This window comes from Aegilops tauschii, chromosome 5 (genome assembly GCF_002575655.3).
Source record: "Aegilops tauschii subsp. strangulata cultivar AL8/78 chromosome 5, Aet v6.0, whole genome shotgun sequence".
Taxonomy (NCBI): Eukaryota; Viridiplantae; Streptophyta; class Magnoliopsida; order Poales; family Poaceae; genus Aegilops; species Aegilops tauschii.
In genome coordinates this window covers 15,181,141-15,204,462 of record NC_053039.3, presented here as the reverse complement: position 1 = coordinate 15,204,462, position 23,322 = coordinate 15,181,141, and the positions used below count along the sequence as shown (strand labels likewise).

General features: G+C 43.8%; 1 protein-coding gene across 1 annotated transcript; it reads left to right on the top strand.

Moving 5' to 3' along the window:
- The first annotated feature begins 19,360 nt into the window (after positions 1-19,360).
- Positions 19,361-20,896, top strand: LOC109783795 (WAT1-related protein At3g30340). The gene is made up of 3 exons (XM_020342394.4): positions 19,361-19,614; positions 19,807-19,869; positions 19,958-20,896. The coding sequence occupies exons 1-3, from the start codon at positions 19,445-19,447 to the stop codon at positions 20,721-20,723; spliced, it is 999 nt and encodes a 332-aa protein (XP_020197983.1). The 5' UTR covers positions 19,361-19,444; the 3' UTR covers positions 20,724-20,896.
- Positions 20,897-23,322: the final 2,426 nt, after the last annotated feature.

Here is a 23,322-nt window from a genome sequence, read left to right as displayed (position 1 = left end):
ATAAACATCTGAAGTCATAATACAAGGTTCGCGCCAACAATTATATACAAACACAAAAGCGGGTATCCTCCGCACAACCATCGATCATGAACCACTTGACGTGCTCGCTCCCGCAGATCCTTCGCCTGCAAGGCGCTGCCCGCCCCGCGGCGCCAGCTTGACTTGTGTTCGTCTGTCCGAGGGCTCAGCTTCCTCCCCCGCATTAGCCCGCCGTCTGTTGCGCTTGCGCTGCTTCTGCTGGAATTTAATCTAGTTTTAGACCCGCTCAATAGCTATTTCAGAAATTCATAATAAATCCTAAAGACCCACTTGATCTATTCGTGCAAGGCAAAAGGTGAAACTTAGTCCCATATTGCTAGTTTGGTAGGAGTTAGACCCACTTATAAGAGAGGTTATCTCCCCACATGTAAGTGCATAAGAACAAGAGAGACATACACGCGCGCTCCTCCTCTATCGCCCGCCTTTCCAACGGGAATGAGCCGAACCGTTGTCTAAATTTTTTCCACGCACGACTGGTACACGAAAGGTCACACGGGAGCTAAAAAGTTTTTGCTGTAGTGGAAATTGAATATGAACGTCCTTCGCCTGCCGTCGCTACCTGTTGGCTTCCTTCTCCTGTGCCTATCCAGAGAGACACACCAAAACATTATCTTTCTCTCGCCATCGCGTTCCAAGCTCCGAGCTACTGCAAGGTTCTTCCCCATCCCGGCTTGCGGCATGCACCGCGGATCGGGATAGTAGGCCTCGAAACCCCGCCACTTCGAGTCTTGTACGGGAGAAGGGCGATAAGGTTTTTGGGGAGCACTCTACGTGACTACTGACTTCTTCATCATGGAAGCCACGAACGCCGACGGCCACTTCCCAAACGACGACTTTTTCCCCAACGTCGACAACCTCTTCGATGACATGGCCGGCAAGGACTTCGACCCCAAGACCAATGCTTCTGCCGCTACTCCGTGTCTTCGTGTTCTTTCTGTTTAAGCTCCTGCCAGTGTTACTTGTTCTAGCTTCTGTTCTACATATGTTCTGTTCATATTTGCTACTTCAGATGCCATTTGCATCACTCTGTCAGATTGCATCACTTGTCTTATATCTGCTTTGATAGTCTTGTTTTATCTACTGTTTTTGTCAAGAAAATCATATAGTATATTGATAATATTTCCAACAGCTTCATCGCCGGTTCGGCACTGCATCCCCTCTTAGGACGCCGCGGCAGCGGCGCCATGGCGATGGAACATCACATGAATATAAGATCGGTGACCCCATAGAACTTTTAGGTATCAAATATTATTTGCATGGTGTAACCAGAATTATGACATACCTCTTCTTTTTGCCCACACTCGTTTGCATCCATTTGAGGTGGCCTGGCTTGAAAAAAATTGCATGAGACATACAGTGTGTGTTTATGTCACTGATGCTGGACATACCATCGTTAGCATTAGGACAAGGTAAAAGGTGAGAATCGCAAAACGACTGGTAATGTTGTTCATGAACCATTTGGGGCTTAGCCATCGTACCACACATGAACACAATTCTACTACCATGCGATACCTGGAAACGGAAAGGAACGGAATGCAAGGCTGATTTCCATCTCCGCTTGTGCAATGTCACAACCACCATCAAGAGGTGTGCATGAAGGAGGCACCGCTAGTGGAGAATTCCGGTGAGCTGGCCCCATTGATAGGCTGATCCCTAAAGTAGGTGGGGAACGGGATTGTGGGAACGGCGACCGCCCGCGGGGAGGGGGGAGGGGGGGCGGAGATAAAGAACATGTACACTTGTTGGCATTTTTATTTTGGGATCCAACCCACAGTATTCACAACTTCGGTAGTATAAAAGATATATTTGTGCTAATTATTTTAAAGGACATGCATATGTCCCTTGCGCTCATCTATCATTTTTCTATGTTGACATCAGAAGCTTCTTCCTTCCATTTGATGACATGCGGTGGCAATGGGGAGCAGGAGTGTACTTCATAATCTTGGTGACCTATCGATAGTTCTCGATGCCGTGAAGTCATATGTTATGTTCTCAAGGCCGATTCTCATACCTATCAAATCATATCTGTAATGTGCAAATGCACAACAAATAACACATGAAAATATGATCGAAAATTACAACATAGAAAAGTAAAATGAGAAACAAGCAGGGGGAGGCATTGCTCCTTGTAAAAGGCTTCGGTGGTAGGACATGCCATGAAGTCATACGTTGTGTAGGTCAAGAACAGAAAATCCCTTTTAACTTTTTTTCCAATCACTTTAACTATGAGCTCATTCCTCTGATAGGTAACTGATTATGTGCACTTTGTTAATCCTATAAAATGACAATGAATTATATTAGTCTTATAGAGGAATATTTTTATTACTCTCTAAACTCCATATGAAAATCTCCACAATGAACTTAGCATTAAAGTTCACCATTACCAATTGCGAGGAAATAAAGTCAAACAGCCGTAGTTTGGGCCCTCAAGAAAATGTGTAGGATAAGTAGAGTCATAACCAAGTATAACAACATTGAGTCAACTCAAGTCCTGAGAACTACGCAACATTACTTCAAATTCAAATATTATCCACACGGCTAAGAAGGTATCATGTAATAGCACTTCTTCTCTCCCGTCCGCACACTCTCTCCCATGTGCCATTTTAGAAGATCTTGCTCGTATCATTACACATATATCATGTATAGGCGATGGTCACCACATGGTCGAAATTAGGAATTTTTTTGAGGTGTGAATTACTAGAAGGTGGATAAAGCAGTATAGTTGTGGATTCAATGGATCGAGGTTAGGGGCTACCGATAGTTGTCCCTGCAACCCTAGCGCAAAGGTCCTCACAAATAAGGAAAAAAAACAAAAAGTTGCACCAAAACCAGAGAGATTCCTTTGTCTGGCACGCGTTTCCGCCATCAAAGCTTCTCCTGAGATGACGTGTTGCACCTCTTGATGGTCTACATTTGTTGTCTACATGTGTTGCACCTCTTGTTGAAGGAAATATGCCCTAGAGGCAATAATAAAGTTGTTATTTTATATTTCCTTATTCATGATAAAGGTTTATTATTCATGCTAGAATTGTATTGATTGGAAACTTAAATACATGTGTGAATACATAAACAAATACGTGTCCGTAGTAAGCCTCTACTAGACTAGCTTGTTGATCAAAGATGGTTAAGGTTTTCTAACCATAGACATGTGTTGTCATTTGATAAAGGGATCACATCATTAGGAGAATGATGTGATGGACAAGACCCATCCGTTAGCTTAGCATAACGATCGTTCATTTTATTGCTATTGCTTTCTTTATGCCAAATACGTATTCCTTTGACTATGAGATTATGTAACTCCCGAATACCAGAGGAATACCTTGTGTGCTATCAAACGTCACAACATAACTGGGTGATCATAAAGATGCTCTACAGGTATCTCTGAAGGTGTTTGTTGAGTTTGCATAGATCAAGATTAGGATTTGTCATTCTGAGTTTCAGAGAGGTATCTCTGGGCCCTCTCGGTAATACACATCATAAGCTTGCATGGAAACGACTAAGGAGTTAGTCACGAGGTGATGTATTACGGAACGAGTAAAGAGACTTGCCGGTAACGAGATTGAACTAGGTATGAAGATACCGACGATCGAATCTCGGGCAAGTAACATACTGATGACCCACAAGTACAGGGGATCACAACAGTTTTCGAGGGTAGAGTATTCAACCCAAATTTATTGATTCGACACAAGGGGAGCCAAAGAATATTTTTAAGTATTAGTAGCTGAGTTGTCAATTCAACCACACCTGGAGATTAATTATCTGCAGCAAAGTGATCAGTAGCAAAGTAGTATGATAGTTTTGATAGTAGTAGCAATAGCAATAGTAACGGTAACAGTGATAGCAATGATTTTGTAGCAAGTGCAACAGTAACAATAGCAGTAGTAACTTTGCAAGAACAATATGTAGGAAAATCGTAGGCATTAGATCAGCGATTTGTTGGATGATATTCATCATGTGACAGTTATAACCTAGGGCGATACGGCACTAGCTCCAGTTCATAAATATAATGTAGACATGTATTCCGTAAATAGTCATACGTGCTTATGGAAAGAACTCGCACGACATCTTTTGTCCTATCCTCCTGTGGTAGCGGGGTCCTGTTGGAAACTAAGGGATATTAAGGCCTCCTTTTAATAAAGAACCGGAACAAAGCATTAACACACGGTGAATACATGAACTCCTCAAACTACGGTCATCACCGGGAAGTGTCCCAACTATTGTCACTCCGGGGTTGCCGGATCATAACACGTAGTAGGTGACTATAACTTGCAAGATCGGATTTAGAACATAGATATAATGGTGATAACATAAACGGTTCAGATTTGAAATCATGGCACCCGGGCCCAAAGTGACAAGCATTAAGCATGGCAATGTCATAGAAACATCAATCTCACAACATAACGGATACTAGGGATCAAGCCCTAACAAAAACTAACTCGATTACATGTTGAATCTCATCCAACTCCTCACCGACCAGCGAGCCTATGAAGGAATTACTCACTCCCGGTGGGGGGCATCATGGAATTGGTGATGGAGAAGGGTTTGTGATGATGAAGATCGAAGATCCCCCACTCGGGAGCCCCAACCGGACTCCAGATCTGGCCTCCCTATGAAGAACAGGAAGAACGTGAAATTCTCGGTTTCAGGGTCTGCGGGGCCACCAGGTGGGGACAACCCACCTGGCCGCACTTGGAGGGGGGCTGCCCTGGTGGGTTGTGCTCACCCAGGGGCCCCCCTCCGGTGGTTCTTGGCTCCAGTAATTCTCTTTTATTGAATAACAAATCCTCGCAAAGTTTCTTTCCAATCCAAGAACTTTTATTTCTGCACAAAGACAACACCATGGTAGTTCTGCTAAAAACAACGTTAGTCTGGGTTAGTTTCATTCAAATCATGCAAATTAGAGTCCAAAACAAGAGGAAATGCGTTAGGAAAAGTAGATACGACGAAGACATATCAACTCCCCCAAGCTTAAACCTTTCTTTTTGCTCAAGCAATTCAGCTGATAAACTGAAAGTGAAAAAGAAAAACTTTTACGGACTCTTTTGCTCTTGTTTACATAAATAAGCATAAGTAGCACCCAGGTCTTCGGCCAAGATTATAACTAACCATGTCGAAAATAACTCCTAAAAATTATATTAACTCGTATCAATGACATAATCAGCTAGCGTGGAATAATAAGATATCTCAAACAGCAACACGTTGTCAAAACAACCATGATATAATATGACAATAGTGGTATCTCACTAGCCCTTTCTGAGACCGCAAAACATAAATGTAGAGCATCTCCAAAGTTCAAGCAGCGACCAAACATTGCAATTCATGGTAGAAAAGATTCAGTCATGATGCACCCAACATTAGCTACACACAATGTATGAGGATGTCTGTAGTGCTCTCAGGTTCTGGCGCTTATTTGAGAAGGTGATGACACAACATAAAAGTAAATAGATAGTCCCTTCGCAGAGGGAAGCAGTGATTTGCAGCGGCGCTAGAGCTAAAGTTTTTAAAATAGAGGTAAATGAAATTTTGAGAAATGCACCCTTCTTGTTTACTTCACGACCATTAGTTATCGGTATCTTTCATGCTAAACACATTAGCGGCGGTTCCCAAGAGATAAAAGTAAAGGTTTACTCCCCCTCCACCAACAATCACACTCCACGGCTTGTCCGAAACAATGGGTACCGTCCATACCAACAACAACCCTGGGGAGTTTTGTTTAATTAATTGCGATTTGAATTCGGGACTAGGAATCCCTATTACCGCCCCTCTCGTGCAAGGACGAGTGAATAAACACTCATAATGAGAACAACCCGCTTAGCATGGAAGATACTGACTACCTCCTGTCGCTCTATGAACAATCCAGGCACACAAAAAGGATATTTATTTGTAGTTTTTAGAGGTGGCACATGCAAATTTACTTAGGATGGCAGGGTAATACCTTATATAGGTAGGTATGGTGGACTCATCTGGAATAACTTGGGTTTCAGTTTTTCGATGCACAAGCAGAATTCCCGCTTAGTACAAGTGAAGGCTAGCAAATAGGTTGAGAAGCGGCCAGCTAGAGAGCGAAAACGGTCATGAACATGCATTATGCATAAGTAAAATTGGATACTAGCATGAGTAGTATATAAACACCATGAAATTAAATATCATAGAGGCTATGTTGGTTTTGATTTCACTACATGCATGAACATGTGCCAAGTCAAGCCACTCGAACATTCAGAGGAGGATACCATATCATCATACTACATCACAATCATTTTAACGCAATGTTGACATCCAAGATAAATCATTATCCACTCCTAGCTACTTATGCATGGCATGAGAAACTATAATCTCTAATTTTCATTGCAAACATGTTTGATCATAATAGGCTGAATCATGGATACTAGGTTAAACATTTTTAGAAAAACAGAACAAGTCGAGTTCATACCCGTTTCTCTCTGTCACGGCCAGTTCATCAAATATCATCATTACTGCCTTTCACTTGCACGATCGAATGATATGAAAATAATAATAATGCAAAAGTGCCGTGGACTAAGCTGGAATCTGCAAACATTTTATTAAACAGGAGAAGACAAAGCAATATGGGCTCTTTGTTAGATCAACAATAATGCATATGCAAGCCACTCAACATTTTCATCGTGGTGTTCTCCTCGGTATGACTCAATAAAAAGGGAAAAGAAATTCAGAGAAACACACTGAAATATTTTTGGAGTTTTTGGTTTTTCTTGAACAAGAAAATAAGAGGAAAAAACGAGAAAAACTATTTACATGGGAAAGCTCCCAACAAGTAAAAGAAGAACAAGGAAATATTTTGGGGTTTTCTTTTTAGTGCTACAACAATTTAAACTAGGAAGAAAAACCGAACAGAAGCAGGAAATATATTTTTGGATTTTCTCAAAGTTTTTCAAACACACAAGAAGAAAGCGAGAAAATAAATTTATCATGGATAATACAATGAAAGAGTGTTGACACCGACAACTGAAATGAAATTTGTGAACATGAATATAATGTCGGTGGAAATACGTACTCCCCCAAGCTTACACTTTTAGCCTAACTTGGTAATCAGTCAGTAGCCTGCATAATGATCGGAGTGATAGCTCACGGAGGCTCTCGGTGCGGATGCCTCAGCCCGCCGTGAAGCCACAACTACCGCGTTATAAGCTCGGGCCTCGCTCTCAAGAACATAATATCTTCCCCTACTATGAACATCAAAGAGAGCAGGTGCAAGCAAATATGTGTCCACAACGGAACTTTTATTAAACAACAAGTTATAAGTGAAATTATGGGGTTCACCACTAAGGATCTTATGACGTTTCATAGCATCAAAGTCTAAGTATTGCATGGGTAAAATAGGGTCATAAGGCCAACGTGAAACACCCAGCTCTCTTGCTAAGTGTGTGGCATAAATTCCACCATAAAAATATCCACTACTAGCGTTATGTTGCAATCTACATGCAACAATAGCTCCAAGGTTAAAACTTTTGTCACCGGTAATGGCGGTGCGAATGAGGATCAAGTCTGGAGCACAAAGTGTACTCCAATCTTGTTTACCTACAATACATTTTCCATTAAATAATGCAAAGTACTGGATTGAGGGAAAATGAATGCTTTTTATTCTACCTTGCGTCACTCCCCTAGTCTCACCATAGCAAAGACTAGTCAAGAATATCTCAAACTCGAACCTTGGTGGTTCGTCAAGCGAACCCCGGAATGCGATTTTGCAGCAGTAAGCAAACATCTCTAGGGATATGGTAAATGGATTCTTATATAGTTTAAATGACACCCTAGACTCACGGGGATGGAAATTAAATCCTTTGGTAAATGATTCAGTGAGAGTGAGGTGTTGGTTGCACTTATCTGAAATGTAGGGCCGAGCTCGGCATTGTGAACATATTGCTCAAATTCTTCCTTAATGCCCACACGCACCATATAATCGTTGCATGGCCATAAGCATGTTTTGGTGGCGGCATCTCGTACGGAACTTTCACTTGGTTCAACATAAGACCGACGAGCGGAGCTGCTACTAGAAGATGCCTCCGAGGATATCCTCCTCGAAGAACTCCTTCCAAAGAGGTTCGTCATATTCACGTACAATTTTCTGAAAAAATTTGGCCACAAAAATCTGTTAACAAAACTTCACAAGATTGAAAGCAACTGCTTATAAGGATGCATAGAGGCCATAGCAAGCATTTAAACTACTTAGAACTCTAAGAATTCAACATGCAAGCTCATCTACAGCAGCACCAAGAGTAGCTAATTATTCAAAATACAAACCACTTAAGCAAACACTAATTGGACCAACGCAGGAGTCACATACCAAGCAACAATCCCCCGAAACAGTTTCGGAAATGGAGCTTCGAGCAAAGAGATCGAAATCCGCAGGTTCGAGGGCAAGAACACGAGAGAGAGAGAGAGCAATGGTGATTTTATTTCTGGAAGTAGGTGGTGATGTGGGATGAAGAGATAAGTGAGGGGGCCCACGTGGGGACCACAACCCACCAGGGTGCGCTTGGGGGTCCTGGCGCGCCTAGGTGGGTTGTGCCCACCTGGTGTACCTACCTCTGATGTTATTTGCACCAAAAAATTCTTAAATATTTAGAAAAAAATCATATTGAATTTTCAGAGCATTCTGAGAACTTTTATTTTTGGGTCAATTTTTATTGCACGGGAAATTCACAAAACAGACAAAACATGGCATTTTATTTTATTTAACTAATGACAACAGAAAACAAAAGATAGGGACAGAAGGTAGTGCTCACTAAATTCGTCAACGTCATACCTCTCAAAAATGATCAATTAATAAGGTTGATCAAGTCTTATTAATAACCACTTTCGATTAGCATGAAACCAAAGAACTTTCGTAAATCACTAAGTTACCTCAACGGGGATATGAATGTCACCAACAATAAGCATTTCATATTTCTTTTTAACAGTAGGTAGAGGTAGTTGAAAACTTCCAATAGTGATTGTCGGAGATTTTTCAATAACATTAATACCATTCACTTGGAATTGTTTCTTCGGAAAGTGCACCGTATGCTCATTACCATTGATATGAAAAGTGACCTTGCTTTTATTGCAATCGATAACAGCCCCTGCGGTATTCAAGAAGAGTCTACCAAGGATAATCGACATGTTGTCGTCGTCAGGCATTTCAAGTATAACAAAGTCAGTCAAAATAGTAACATTAGCAACAACAACGGGCACATCCTCACAAATATTGATAGGTATGGCAGTTTATTTGTCAGCCATTTGCAAAGATATTTCAGTTGGTGTGAGTTTATTCAAATAAAGTCTTTTATATAAAGAGAAAGGCATAACACTAACACTAGCTCCCAAATCACATAAAGCAGTTTTCACATAATTTCTTTTGAAGGAGCAAGGTATAGTTGGTATTCCCGGATCTCCAAGTTTTTTAGGTACTCCATCTTTAAAAGTATAATTAGCAAGGATGGTGGAGATTTCAGCTTTCGGTATTTTTTCTCTTATTGGTGATGATGTCTTTCATGTACCTTGCATAAGGAGGCATTTTTAGGATATCAGTCAAGCAGATGCAAAAAACTGGACTATGCATTCAGCAAAGCATTCAAATTCTTCATCACCTTTCTTTCTAGTTGACTTAGGTTGAAAGGGCATAGGTTTTTGAACCCATCGTTCTCTTTCCTTACCGTATTTTTCTAGCAACAAAGTCTCTCTTATCATATCTTTTATTCTTGGGTTGTGGGTTATCAAGATCAATTGCTGGTTCTATCTCAACATCATTGTCAGGTTCTTTATTATTTGTTTGAGTATCTTCACGAACCTCATCATTATCTTTTTCATTATCAGAAGGTGAGTGTTCACTACCAGATTGAGTTTCAGCAGGGATAGAATTTTCATAATCATTATCAGGACGTTTTTCTACTTCAGGTTCACTAGAGGCGTGCAAAGTCCTATCATTTTTCTTCTTATTTTTCTTTTAGAAGGAGTATGTGCATCAGTGTTAACCCTTTGAGAGTCTTGTTCAATTCTTTTTGGGTGTCCCTCGGGATAAAGTGGTTCCTGAGTCATTCTACCTCCTCTAATCATTACTATAACAGCATGATCTTTGATATTATTATTCATTTCATCTAACAACTCTCTTTGAGATTTAGCAACTTGTTCTAACTGAGTTTGAACCATAGAAGCATGCTTCCCCACACGACTAACATCATTTGAGATTCTAAATAACAAGTGACTCAAGCGAGCAATCATATCAGAATTGTATTTCAGTTGTTTCATAACATTTGCATTGAAGTGATCTTGCTTTCTAATGTAATTTTCAAACTCATAAAGTCATTGGCTAGGGTGCATATTGTGAGGATTATCATTATCATCGAATTTTATTAGATAATTTACCTATACCACCTTAGGTGGTGGTGGTGTATCAAGCCCATGTATTTCTTCAATAGGAGGTAAATTTTTGACATCCTCAGCTTTAATACCTTTTTCTCTCATAGATTTCTTTGCTTGTTGCATATCTTCAGGACTGAGATATAAGATACCCCTCTTCTTCGGAGTGGGTTTAGGCGGTGGTTCCGGAGGAGTCCAATCATCATACTTTTTCAATATGTTATTTGATAATTCTTCAGCTTGCCCAATAGTTCGTTCCATGAAAACACAACCAGCACAACTATCTAGGAAATCCCTAGAAGCATCGATTAGTCCATTATAGAAGATATCGAATATTTCATTTTTCTTAAGAGGATGATCCGGCAAAGCATTAAGCAATTGGAGAAGCCTCCCCCAAGCTTGTGGGAGACTCTCTTCTTCAATTTGCACAAAGTTAAATATTTTCTGTAAGGCAGCTTGTTTCTTATGAGCAGGGAAATATTTTTCAGAGAAGTAATAAAACATGTCCTGGGGACTACGCACACAACCAGGAGAAAGAGTATTGTCCAAGCTTTAGCATCACCCTTTAATTAGAACGGAAATAATTTGTGAATATAATAATAGCGAATTTTCTCATCATGAGCAAACATGGTGGCTATGTCATTCAACTTAGTAAGATGTGCCACAACAGTTTCAGTTTGATAACCATGGAAAGGATCAGATTCAACCAAAGTAATCAACTTTGGGTCAACAGAGAATTCATAATCCTTATCGTCAACAAAGTTAGGTGAAGTAGCAAACTGAGGATCACATTTCATTTTAGCATTCAAAGTCTTTTCTTTATACTTGCATAATAGTTTCTCTAGATCATCTCTATCCTTACAAGAAAGAATATCCCTAGTTGCCTCCTCATTAATAGCATAACCTTCCGGTACCTTTCGCAATTCATATCTAGGAGGGCTAGTTCTAATAGGTGTTTCAAGATTTTCAGTTTCAAGCTCTTCATTAGTTTCGACAATTTCATCAGTTTCATCATTCTCAAAAGCCTTAGTTCTAGCAAGTTGTTCATCAAGAAATTCACCTAGTAGCACATTATCATCAAGCAAGGTACTAGCATCATCATAAATATCATTCATAGCAGAAGTAGCATCATCAATAACTTGCGACAAATCAGGATTAATAGCATGTGGTGGTGTTGCAAGTTTACTTATAACAGAAGGTGAATCAAGTGCATAGCTAGATGACAGTTCCCTACCTCCCCTCGTCTTAGAGGGAAAAATCTTAGTCTTAGCGTCCTTCAGATTCTTCATTTTGATAATTTGATAATAATCTCAAGTGACTCAACAAATATAGCTATGCTCCCCGGCAACGGCGCCAGAGAAAGATCTTGATAACCCACAAGTATAGGGGATCGCAACAGTTTTCGAGGGTAGAGTATTCAACCCAAATTTATTGATTCCACAAAAGGGGGGCCAAAGAATATTTGTAAGTATTAGCAGCCGAGTTGTCAATTCAACCACACCTGGAGATTAATTATCTACAGCAAAGGGATCAGTAGCAAAGTAGTATGATAGTTTTGATAGTAGTAGCAACAACAATAGTAATGGTAACAGTGATATCAATGATTTTGTAGCAAGTGCAACAGTAACAATAGCAGTACTAACTTAGCAAGAACAATATGTAGGAAAATCGTAGACATTAGATCGGCGATTTGTTGGATGATATTCATCATGTGACAGTTACAACCTAGGGCGATACGGCACTAGCTCCAGTTCATAAATATAATGTAGGCATGTATTCCGCAAATAGTCATACGTGCTTATGGAAAGAACTTGCATGACATCTTTTTGTCCTACCCTCCCGTGGCAGCGGGGTCCTATTGGAAACTAAGGGATATTAAGGCCTCCTTTTAATAGAGAACCGGAACAAAGCATTAACACACGGTGAATACATGAACTCCTCAAACTACGGTCATCACCGGGAAGTGTCCCGACTATTGTCACTCTGGGGTTGCCGGATCATGACACGTAGTAGGTGACTATAACTTGCAAGACCGAATCTAGAATATAGATATAATGGTGATAACATAAACGGTTCACATCTGAAATCATGGCACCCGGGCCCAAAGTGACAAGCATTAAGCATGGCAAAGTCATAGAAACATCAATCTCAGAACATAATGGATACTAGGGATCAAGCCCCAACAAAACTAACTCGATTACGTGATGAATCTCATCCAACTCCTCACCGACCAGAGGGCTTACGAAGGAATTACTCACTCCCGGTGGGGAGCATCATGGAATTGGTGATGGAAAAGGGTTTGTGATGACGAAGATCGAAGATCCCCCTCTCCGGAGCCCCAACCAGACTCCAGATCTGGCCTCCCTATGAACAACTGGAGGTGAAGGAGGCTCCGTCTCGTGAAACACGATAATTCTTCCTCCTTGATTTTTTTCTAGAAATATGTGATTTTATAGCGTCGGTTTCAGGGTCTGCGGGGCCACCAGGTGGGGACAACCTACCTGGGTGCGCTTGGAGGGGGGCGCCCTGGTGGGTTGTGCTCACCTAGGGGCCCCCCTCCAGTGGTTCTTGGCTCCAGTAATTCTCTTTTATTGAATAAAAAATCCTCGCAAAGTTTCGTTCCAATCCAAGAACTTCTATTTCTGCACAAAGACAACATCATGGTAGTTCCGCTGAAAACAGCGCCAGTCCGGGTTAGTTTCATCCAAAGCGTGCAAATTAGAGTCCAAAACAAGAGGAAACACGTTAGGAAAAGTAGATACGACGAAGACATATCAATTCCCCCAAGCTTAAACCTTTGCTTGTCGTCAAGCAATTCAGCTGATAAACTGAAAGTGAAAAAAAAACTTTTACGAACTCTTTTGCTCTTGTATACATAAATAAGCATAAGTAGCACCCAGGTCTTCGGCCAAGATTATAACTAACCATGTCGACAATAACTCTTAAAAATTATATTAACTCATATCAATGACATAATCAGCTAGCGAGGAATAATAAGATATCTAAATCAGCTAGCGAGCCTACGAAGTAATTACTTACTCCCGGTGGGGAGCATCATGGAATTAGCGATGGAGAAGGGTTGGTGAAGACGAAGATCGAAGATCCCCTCTCCGGAGTCCCAAACGGACTCTAGATCTGGCCTCCCGATGAAGAACAGGAGGTGGCGGCAGCTCCATATCGTGAAACGCGATAATTCTTCGTCCCTGATTTTTTTTGGAAATATGTGATTTTATAGCGTCGGTTTCAGGGTCTACAGGGGCACGAGGTGGGGATAACCCACCTAGGCGCGCCTGGAAGGGGGGCGCCCTAGTGGGTTGTGCTCACCCAGGGGCCCCCTCCGGTGGTTCTTGGCTCCAGTAATTCTCTTTCACTGAATAAAAAATCCTCGTAAACTTTCGTTCCAATCCGAGAATTTTTATTTCTGCACAAAAACAACACCATGAGTTCTGCTAAGAACAGCGTCGGTCCGGGTTAGTTTCCTTCAGATCATGCAAATTAGAGTCCACAATAAGAGGAAAAGCGTTAGGAAAGGTAGATACGATAGAGACGTATCACATACCAATGGGCAAAGGGAATTACGTATGTTGTCATAACGGTTCGACCGATAAAGATCTTCGTAGAATATGTAGGAGTCAATATGGGCATCCAGGTTCCGCTATTGGTTATTGACCGAGAAGTGTCTCGGTCATTCTACATAATTCTCGAACCCGTAGGGTCCGCATGCTTAACGTTCGTTGCCGATATAGTGTTATATGAGTTGTATGATTTGGTGACCGAATATTGTTTGGAGTCCCGGAAGAGATCACGGACATGACGAGGAGTCTCGAAATGGCCAAGAGGTAAAGATTGATATATAGGACGATGGTATTCAGACAGCGGAAGAGTTTCGGAGTGCACTGGGTAGTCATCGGGTCATCGGAAGGCGTTCCGGACACCCCCGGTAAGTGGATGAGGACAGACCAACCCCTGGTGCCCCCCTTCTTTGGACAGCAGGCCCTAAGGGAAGGAAAGGGGGGAGGGCTAACCCCTCCCGCCTTTCCCTCTCATGGGAGAAAGCCAAGGGGCGGGGCACCCTCCCCTGCCTTTCCCCGCACTTATATAAGGCGGGGGGCGCGGCTTGGGAGGGATTCCAAGTAGGATTCCTTCTACTTGGGCGCCTCCTTTGGCTGCTCCTCCCTCCCTCCCACCTATATATATGTGGGAGGGGGGCGCCTAGCACACAACAGACAATTGTCTAGCCGTGTGCGGCGCCCCCTCTACCGTTTACACGCCTGGTCATATTTTCATAATGCTTAGGCGAAGCCCTGCGGAGATCACTTCACCATCACCGTCACCACGCCGTCGTGCTGCCGGAACTCATCTATTACCTCGCCGTCTTGCTGGATCAAGAAGGCGGAGGACGTCATCGAGTTGAACGTGTGCAGAACATGGAGGTGCCGTACGTTCGGTACTTGATCGGTTGGAGCGCGAATAAGTTCGACTACATCAACCGCGTTGTTAAATGCTTTCGCTTACGGTCTACGAGCGTACGTAGACGCACTCTTTCCCCTCGTTGCTATGTATCTCCATGGATAGATCATTGCGTGTGTAGAATATTTTTTGTTTTCCATGCAATGTTTCCCAACACTTGTTGTCTAACCAGATGCTCTAGTAGACTTGCCCGATAGGGTAGGGACATTTGGCCAGGGAAACATGCTCTTAGGCCGGACTAGCGGGACTACCTGGCTGAGATATATGGGACCCTATTTCACAAACGGGCGTCTAATTAACACAATACTTTTCCAAGCAGTATGTATCTAACAACCATGACAAGCACATATAACTTGAGACAATGTTTAACACACAATCCTTAACAGCCAGGAATTTGAGGAACCAGTGCCAACAACCACAACCATCTGGAAGCAGCTTAGTCACGGAATGTGGTCAATGAATAAGAAAACCTCTTTAGCGCCTCTGTAGATCATGAACATAGCATTCTCCAATTTTCAAATACAGATGGATTGTCATGATTTGCACCCGCCCATTAATCAGAATGGGTCTACCTGTACAGGAAATGGAGTTGGTTGACACCACTTTCTTGTTTTGACCAAGAACAAGCTTGATTCTACCACACTGGAGCAGCAATTCAGGAATAACAACATGAAGGGGTAATATCTGTTGCAAGAAGAAGAAAAATGGTCACACTGTTTAACGGTAGGAGATATGGAGCTACATACATAACGGAAATGAGTTGGTACCATCACTTTCTTCAAACAGTTTGACTTATTCAACATGGGCACAAGTGGCATACATAGCCCAAGTGGTGGACCAACATTGAAACACACACGAACGAAGTGAAGAATATGAGCAAACAGTATGACATGCTCTGTGTCTTGTCAGCCAAATTTGGTGCGACGAATAAACTGCAAATCTTTAAGTAAATTCCTTGATTTAGGCCATCTCTAACGCCAGTCTCCAAAACGGACATAGTATTTGTGCACACAGTGATAGGGGAGCTGGTCATCCAATACTGGTCCTAAACCTCAGCCCTTAATAGAAACAAATCTGAATATAATTTATGAAAATACGACAAAAATTGGATATAAGTTCAATATAATTATAATTTACATAAAACAGACATATTTCATTTGTTCTACTAAAACCTAAAAAACCTAAATTAACTTGTAGCACATAGTGACCTTGAATGCCTGGCCGGCATGACCGGCGACACCACCGTCACGTCCATGCCGCCGCCGTCATCGTCGTCGTCGGAGTGGTCCTTCCAGTGTTGGAAGGGCGGATCAGCCACGCCCAGGCGCCGCCTGGTGCTCGCGAGGATTCTCTCCGCTTCCTCATGTGTTGTGCGGAGGGCCGCCTCAGCCAACGAGGACATTGGACAGGGAGTCCTGCCCCTACCGATAATGGTAGCGGTGGAGGTGTCATTGCGCGACCGGTCCTCTCCGATCTCGGCAAGCTCCACGTCGAGGTGGCGCAGTCGTCACATGGACGTCTCCACGGTGATCATTAAAGTTCGGGGGCTAGGCCTCCGTATGGTCAGGGTCTGCGAGGGCCCAAGTCGGTGCCTTGTCTAACTTCGGGAATGCCGCCTGGTGTGCCGCGTTGCACTGCTCCCTCCACGGGTTGGACTTTCTAATGTGGAAACTTAGAGTGCTTTAATATTCGTGTTTTTGATCCAACGGATGTTGGGTAGTTCGCTAGGGAACGTAAAAAATCTAATGTTCCCAGATAACATTTCTGAAATGTATACATACTACCCCATCCCTTACTTACTCTGCATATTAGATTTGTCTAAAATCAGATTTTATAAACTTTCGTCAAGTTTGTACAAAGATATATTAACCTATATGCTACCAAATCGATACCATTAGATTCTTCATTGAATATATTTTCAAATCATGTAGATTTGTTATTGTAAATACTTATATTGTTCTGAACAAACTTGGTCAAACATTATAAGTTTGACTTCAGTCAAAACTAATATCCGGAGTACATAAAAATAGGAGTACGTGTTACGGTTGCAATCTCCCTGGTGACCATGCACCGCAGCTTGCTTTAGTCTTGCAAGAAAACAGTACTGTCGGTGTACTTCGATTCAAGTTTTCATTTATCAGAAGAAAGTCTTAGCAGCTCGGTGTTAACTACTGGGAAGATTTTTTTTATGCAAAAAAGAAAGACTGCTGGGCGGATTTGCACCTCCACGAAGCTGAGCATAAAGTGCACATTCGGTGAACAGTGCGTCCGATGCTATGCTCCATTCACCTACGATCTCAAACAGTACTGTCGGTGTACTTTGATTCTTTCCTGGATACGTATTCCTACCCGGCCAGAAGAAAACACAAAAGAGCACTGCTAAGTAAAATGTCTTGTCCATCCATCCATCCGTCCCGTATCGAACTCAAATAGACAAGTAGGATCGAATTAATGCCGGCGTGTGCGACGCCTTTGCGTTGCTTGACTTGCAAGCCATCCAATCTGTTGTCCAGCACCTGGTACTAGCATCAGTTCCTCGTTTTCTCCATATCTCTAGAGTAATAGAAATAACAATGATAATATCGTTAGCATCTTCATTTCGACCATTTTAGTTTCTTACAAAATGTACATGATTTTGTGTAGTCTTATTGTATAATGGAATGAATTTCCATGTCTTTATGATGGAGCGTGTTGTGTCACACTTTCTCCAGTTATGAATCATACATTTTAAAGCTTGTGCTTTCTGATTCAGATATACCACAATGAAGATTTTCCTCTTATAGGCTAAATAAGTAGTGTGCAATAATCCAATCTACTCATTTGTGATATTTTGCCCTCTTTTGTGACCAGCTCGGAGTAACAACACTTACAGTTCTTATGTGATGTTTTGCCCTCTTTTGTGACCAGCTCGTATGTTTTAGTGGGTAGACTATGAACAAGTCTGTGTGCGATATCAAGGCTATTCAGTTCTTTCAAAAAAAAAAAAACAAGGCTATTCAATCTATATTGCTGGGGCAGTTGTAGCATTTGACTGCTGCCTACTGCGTAATATTTTATTTTGATCGTGCTACTACATCATGCAACTGTGGTTGATGTGTAGAATTACTGCGAGCACTAACATCATCGGTGCTATTGGCCATGCTTGAGGACAATTAAAAAGGGAAATCAGGTGGGAGATTATAGTGCAGATAGGTTGTGGTTCAACAAAAAGATTGAACTACTAATGATTGTGCTAGTACTCTCTCTATATGGGTTTACAAGGCTCATTTTGATTCGACCAACTAAGTCAAACTTTTCTAAATTTGACAAAATTTATCAACAATTGTCTTAATTAGGCGTCCCACTAGGAATGATACAGATCGCCTGGCCATGCACAAAACTTATCAAGCGGTGCTCGATAATCTCATCAGTGGAGCCACAGACACATGGCAGATAACCCTAAATCATAAAACCCTAATACATAGGTCATGCCTCAAAACAAGCTTTTCTCTTTGTAAAATACATCATCGTTGGTGGAGTTCACTACTCATTCATTGCAAAACTTAGGATATAATTTGATTCATTGAGACAAACCTTCGACAAAAGATTCTACAAATAAAATTGGGTTTACTTTTTACAAAAACACAAGCATGGGTCACTACTTAGGAAGAATTTAAAGATATCAATTTTATACCATGGTAAGAATATTAATAATGTACGTGTTGGTCAAAGTCTAGTTTTAAGAAAATAAAGGACAGCTTATTTTGAAACCGAGGTAGTGGGTATTTCTTTTGCTTGGAACTACCAAACTAATAGTGCATATAAATCTAAATGATTTGCTCCCGCAAAAAAAAAACTTCTGAATATTTGCTTTGACAGATACTCATGATTAAGCATCTCGTCCGTTCCCGAATAAAGCTAGCTAGATGTACAAATGCTTCGATTAACTTTTGGGAGATGATAATGTCTCCATTACTTTTGAAAGAAAATATCATGTGGAAACCAAGTATTTTAATAATTCTAAAATTTATAAATAAAATCAAGTATGTTGGTAAGGCAATGTTCTATAAAGGATGTAAAATTTTAAAACCAAAATCAAATTCACTACAGATGTGTGCAAAACCAATTCAACAATGAATAGTGACAAACATTAAACATCATTATACACGCATATTTTTTTTTACCTCACAAATGAATGAGCATGAACTTCAGATTTCACTTGTTCATTATAGGATGTTTTTTTTAGAACTTTCAAATGTGATTTTTACGGTAACATGGTATGCCCGTATATTTTCTCTTTTCAGATGGTTGGTCTAGAGAACTAATCCCACTACGCCACTACGCCAGTCATGGATGGCCCAACTTAATGGCATCTTCCGTCAGTGCACACAACTTAAAGCAAATAGTGTTGTAGTGCTGATTTAACTAATGTGTTAGTGGAGGCTATAAATAGCTCTGCCACAAGTATTCCTGAGTTAATTAATATCACACTCACCATAAAGCTTTTTTTCGAAAAGGAAGACAAAGCATCCCTCGCCATATAGTTCTTGCTAGTTCACTTGACTGTGTTGATCAAGAGTGTAGGATGGACTGGAAACCTACGGTGATGATGATGGCGGTGGTGATCATGTATGCGGTGTTGAATGTGCTGACGAAGATGGCTTTCAATGAAGGGATGCACACCACTGTCTTCATCGTCCTCCGCCTGCTCGTCGCCGCGCTCTTCCTCTCCCCGATCGCATACTTCAAAGAAAGGTTTGTATCAGCACTAACTGATGTCCTTACAAGTTTAATTGCATCTCGATTGCTAGGGTCATATGCATCACTGATGAAGAAGCATGGGGTAACGAAAGCTTTTATTTTATTTTAAATGAGAAATCATGGCCACTGATTTCTGTTTAGAAGTTAGCTAATTTCTGTATTTCGATTCCTTGTATATATATGTAGGAAGAGTAGACCTAAGCTGACCATGGAGATATTCGTGTACCTCTTCTTCAGTGCCTTGCTCGGGTAATTAATCTCTTTTGCATAATTATAGGAAGTCTTGAATTATTTGAAATTTCACAAGCTAATTGATGCATGCATGGCAATTGCACAGAGCCTCTCTGATCCAGTGGCTCTTCTTCCTCGGCCTGCGGTACACGACGGCCACGTTCGCGAGCGCGTTCAACAACACGACCCCCATGTTTACCTTCCTCCTCGCACTCGCCTTCAAGGTCGAGAAGATCGATGTCGCCAGCCGATCCGGCGTCGCCAAGCTCACCGGCACGGCCGTGGGGCTGGCCGGAGCGACGGTGCTGGCACTCTACCAAGGGCCGACACTGATGGGGGTGGCGTCGGGGGACCACCTGGCCGCCGGTTCCACCCATAGAGACGGCGGTGCGCGGAGGTGGGCGGTGGGCTCGGTGGCGCTGCTGGGCTTCTCGGCGAGCTGGTCGTTGTGGTTCATCCTGCAGTCCAAGATCGGGACAAAGTACCCGGCGCTCTACTCCGGTACAGCGTGGATGTTCGTGCTCAGCTTCATCCAGATGGCCACCGTCGGGGCTGCCACCGAGAAGATGAGCTTGCAGATCTGGGTCCCACGCACGGCGCTCCAGGCCGTGACCGTGGTATTTGCTGGCGTGGGGTCGTCCGGGCTGGGGTTCCTGGTCATGTCATGGTGTGTGGAGCGGCGAGGGCCTGTGTTCACCACCGCCTTCATGCCGCTAATCCAGATCGTCACCGCCGGGCTCGATGTCAGCGTCCTCCATGAGCAGCTCCACCTCGGGAGCGTTGTCGGGTCGGCGGTCGTGGTCATGGGGCTCTACTTGGTCCTGTGGGGAAAGAGCAACGAGGCGAGCATCGGATCCAAACTCCCTGCGTGACTGCACCCAGACCTGCAGAGATGCACGTAGCTTCGGTAGTGACTGCACCCATGGTGTTTAAAAGCTGAATCATTTTTACTGGTGTTGGAGTAGTAGCTACGTACGGACCACGCAATCATGACCGTGAATCGGCATGGGACGGCATTAATTAAACGATGAGCATTTCATTTCAAGTGTTTTCGCTTTTCAGCACAATATATATAAGTACAGTACCATAAGAGCACACGCACACCAGTGAAGCTAGCTAGGTATCGCATAGCATACAGAGAGACTATATTGAAATATATTACCCGTCTTCTTTCATCAATTTAGACTTTTGAATGAGTTGATCGGTGCAAGCATCCAGAGGGATTCTCATGAAACTTTACGTGACGAACACATACCATTGTACGGCTGATCTAATGTTGCACTGAACCTTGGGTCACTCCTTTCAAGAATCGACACGCAAGCTTTTTCCTTAGCGCAAAAGAAAAGGCTTCATTAATTATGGAACAGTGTTTTTTTGAAAGATCCAGCATCGCTGGCATTTCATTGATAATAGCAGGAAGCAGCGGAAAACAACAAGGTGGTGAAGGTTCTAGGATCAGATCCGAAGATCAAAGAAAGAGAAAAGAAAAGAAAAGAAACAACAGCCCTAATAGCTGCAGCACAACACTCCATACAATCCATATTAGGCAGCGCAACTCCTACTCCGACGAAGAACTACTAAGGAAACAGGCAGGGGTGGCGTCATGGAGGATCACTGAACGAGCCATCTGTCACGCGTCATCGTATACCACCGGCCCCCACCGCGGCTTCGACTTCACAACAACAGGCGGTCGAGGCACACCCACGGACACGCCGGAGAAGAAGAGCCGACTACCACAACCAAAGCCACGCCTCCGACATTGCTCACCGCCGTCATCGTTGCCATAGAAGCCACCGTGCACGTCCAGCCGTAGGAAGCACTAATGGGATCAAGGTCTTCAAGACGGCGCCCTAAAGAGGGGAATGACGTTGAAGACGGCGCCACCGCCCGACCCTGCAGCAGGATCTAGGCTTTCATCCGAAGAACTTGATCCGGGAGTAGAGGCTGTGAAAATTCCCGACGACGCCTCCAAGGAGGATAGCGACGCCCACGAGCGTTGTCGCCGCCGGCCGGCTAGCACCGGCCAGGCTATTCGCCCGGGGCAGCCACTCCCACGCAGCCAGCCGAGGCCGACCCGTACCTCCACTGGACCGTGCACCCCCCACACAACGAGCGCGCCAACCCCGTGCAGGGCCACCAGCAAGCCTCCTCGTCGACGGGCCTGCAGGAAACTAGATCTGGTCCTGCATCCCGCGTCCAAACCACGGGCGAAGCCTTCCTGCTCCGGCAATCGCCAACAGGCACCGCCAGCCGCCGGCAGAACCCCGCCCAGGCCGCCATCGCACGGCTGACCTGCCAGATCCAGGTTCCCCGCCGAACACCTCCCGCAGCCGCCCAACCAAGCAGCCACGACGCGCACACCACGGCGACCACCGTTGCCCAGCCGAGCCGCCGCGGTCACCCCGCGCGCCCGCGCCAGCGAAGCGGCCGCGACCACCACGCGCCATGCCGCGCCAGATCCCCGCGCTCGCGAACCGGCCGCGGCCAGCCCGCGCCGCCCCTCGCCAGATCCGCGCACCCCGAAGCCCCGTGCGCCTCCGGGCGCGGCCTCGGCGGCCAGAAGCGCCACCCCGAGCGTGCGCCGCCGCTCGAGCTCCCCCCGACGCCAGCGGCCCGCGCCAGCCAGCCCCGGGCGGAGGAGGAAAAGAGCCCCGCCGGCGCCGAGCCGCGCGGGCTTCGCCGGGCGACCTCCGCTGGCGGCGGCGAGGGGAGGAGGGGAGGGTGGGTGGGGTGCTGGCGGCGGCTAGGGTTTGCTCCCGAGCCGCTCGCGGGAGCGACACGGTTGCTACTGCATTTGTCTGAGTTGGTTCAACATTTTCATCTTTGTCGCCCATTTGTGCTGAGTTGGTTCAACATTTCACTATTTGACTTTGTGGCTGTAGCCGGAAGAGGTTCAGTGTGACACAGGCAGAACAATGGTGGCAGGGGCCTTCAGAGGAACAGACAGATATGCTAGTGCCCATGCGCATTTAGGAAGAACTGCAAGCAGGAGAGATGACTTGGAATCACTGGCTTATATTATGGAACAATGTTACAGTCATTCTGGCATAGTTTGCGAATCACGTCCGGACCATGACGGATCCAAGCAGCAGTACGGGTATTTATCCTTCTTATTAATTGGCTAAGAGCGTGAGCAACTATGTTCTGCCCTCTAAACACATGTGAAATAGCATGCTCACGGCCAGACCGAAGAAGGGCTTTAATTTCCACAACCGTGGCAGCCACTGGTGATCTGTTTACTGCATCATCATGGATCATGTTAGCGGCAACCGCACAGTTGGTCTCGAGGATAAAAGGTTCAGCACTCCACTCCAGAGCAAAAGAAATACCTTCAGCGCATGCTGCAGTTTCCACTTCCATGGCGCTTGAACGTCTTGGTAAGAACCGACTGGAGGCAAAGACAATGGCGCATGTGTTGTCTTGAGGAATCATATCTGTGCCACCCGTACCATCTTCCTCCTTGAAAGCCCC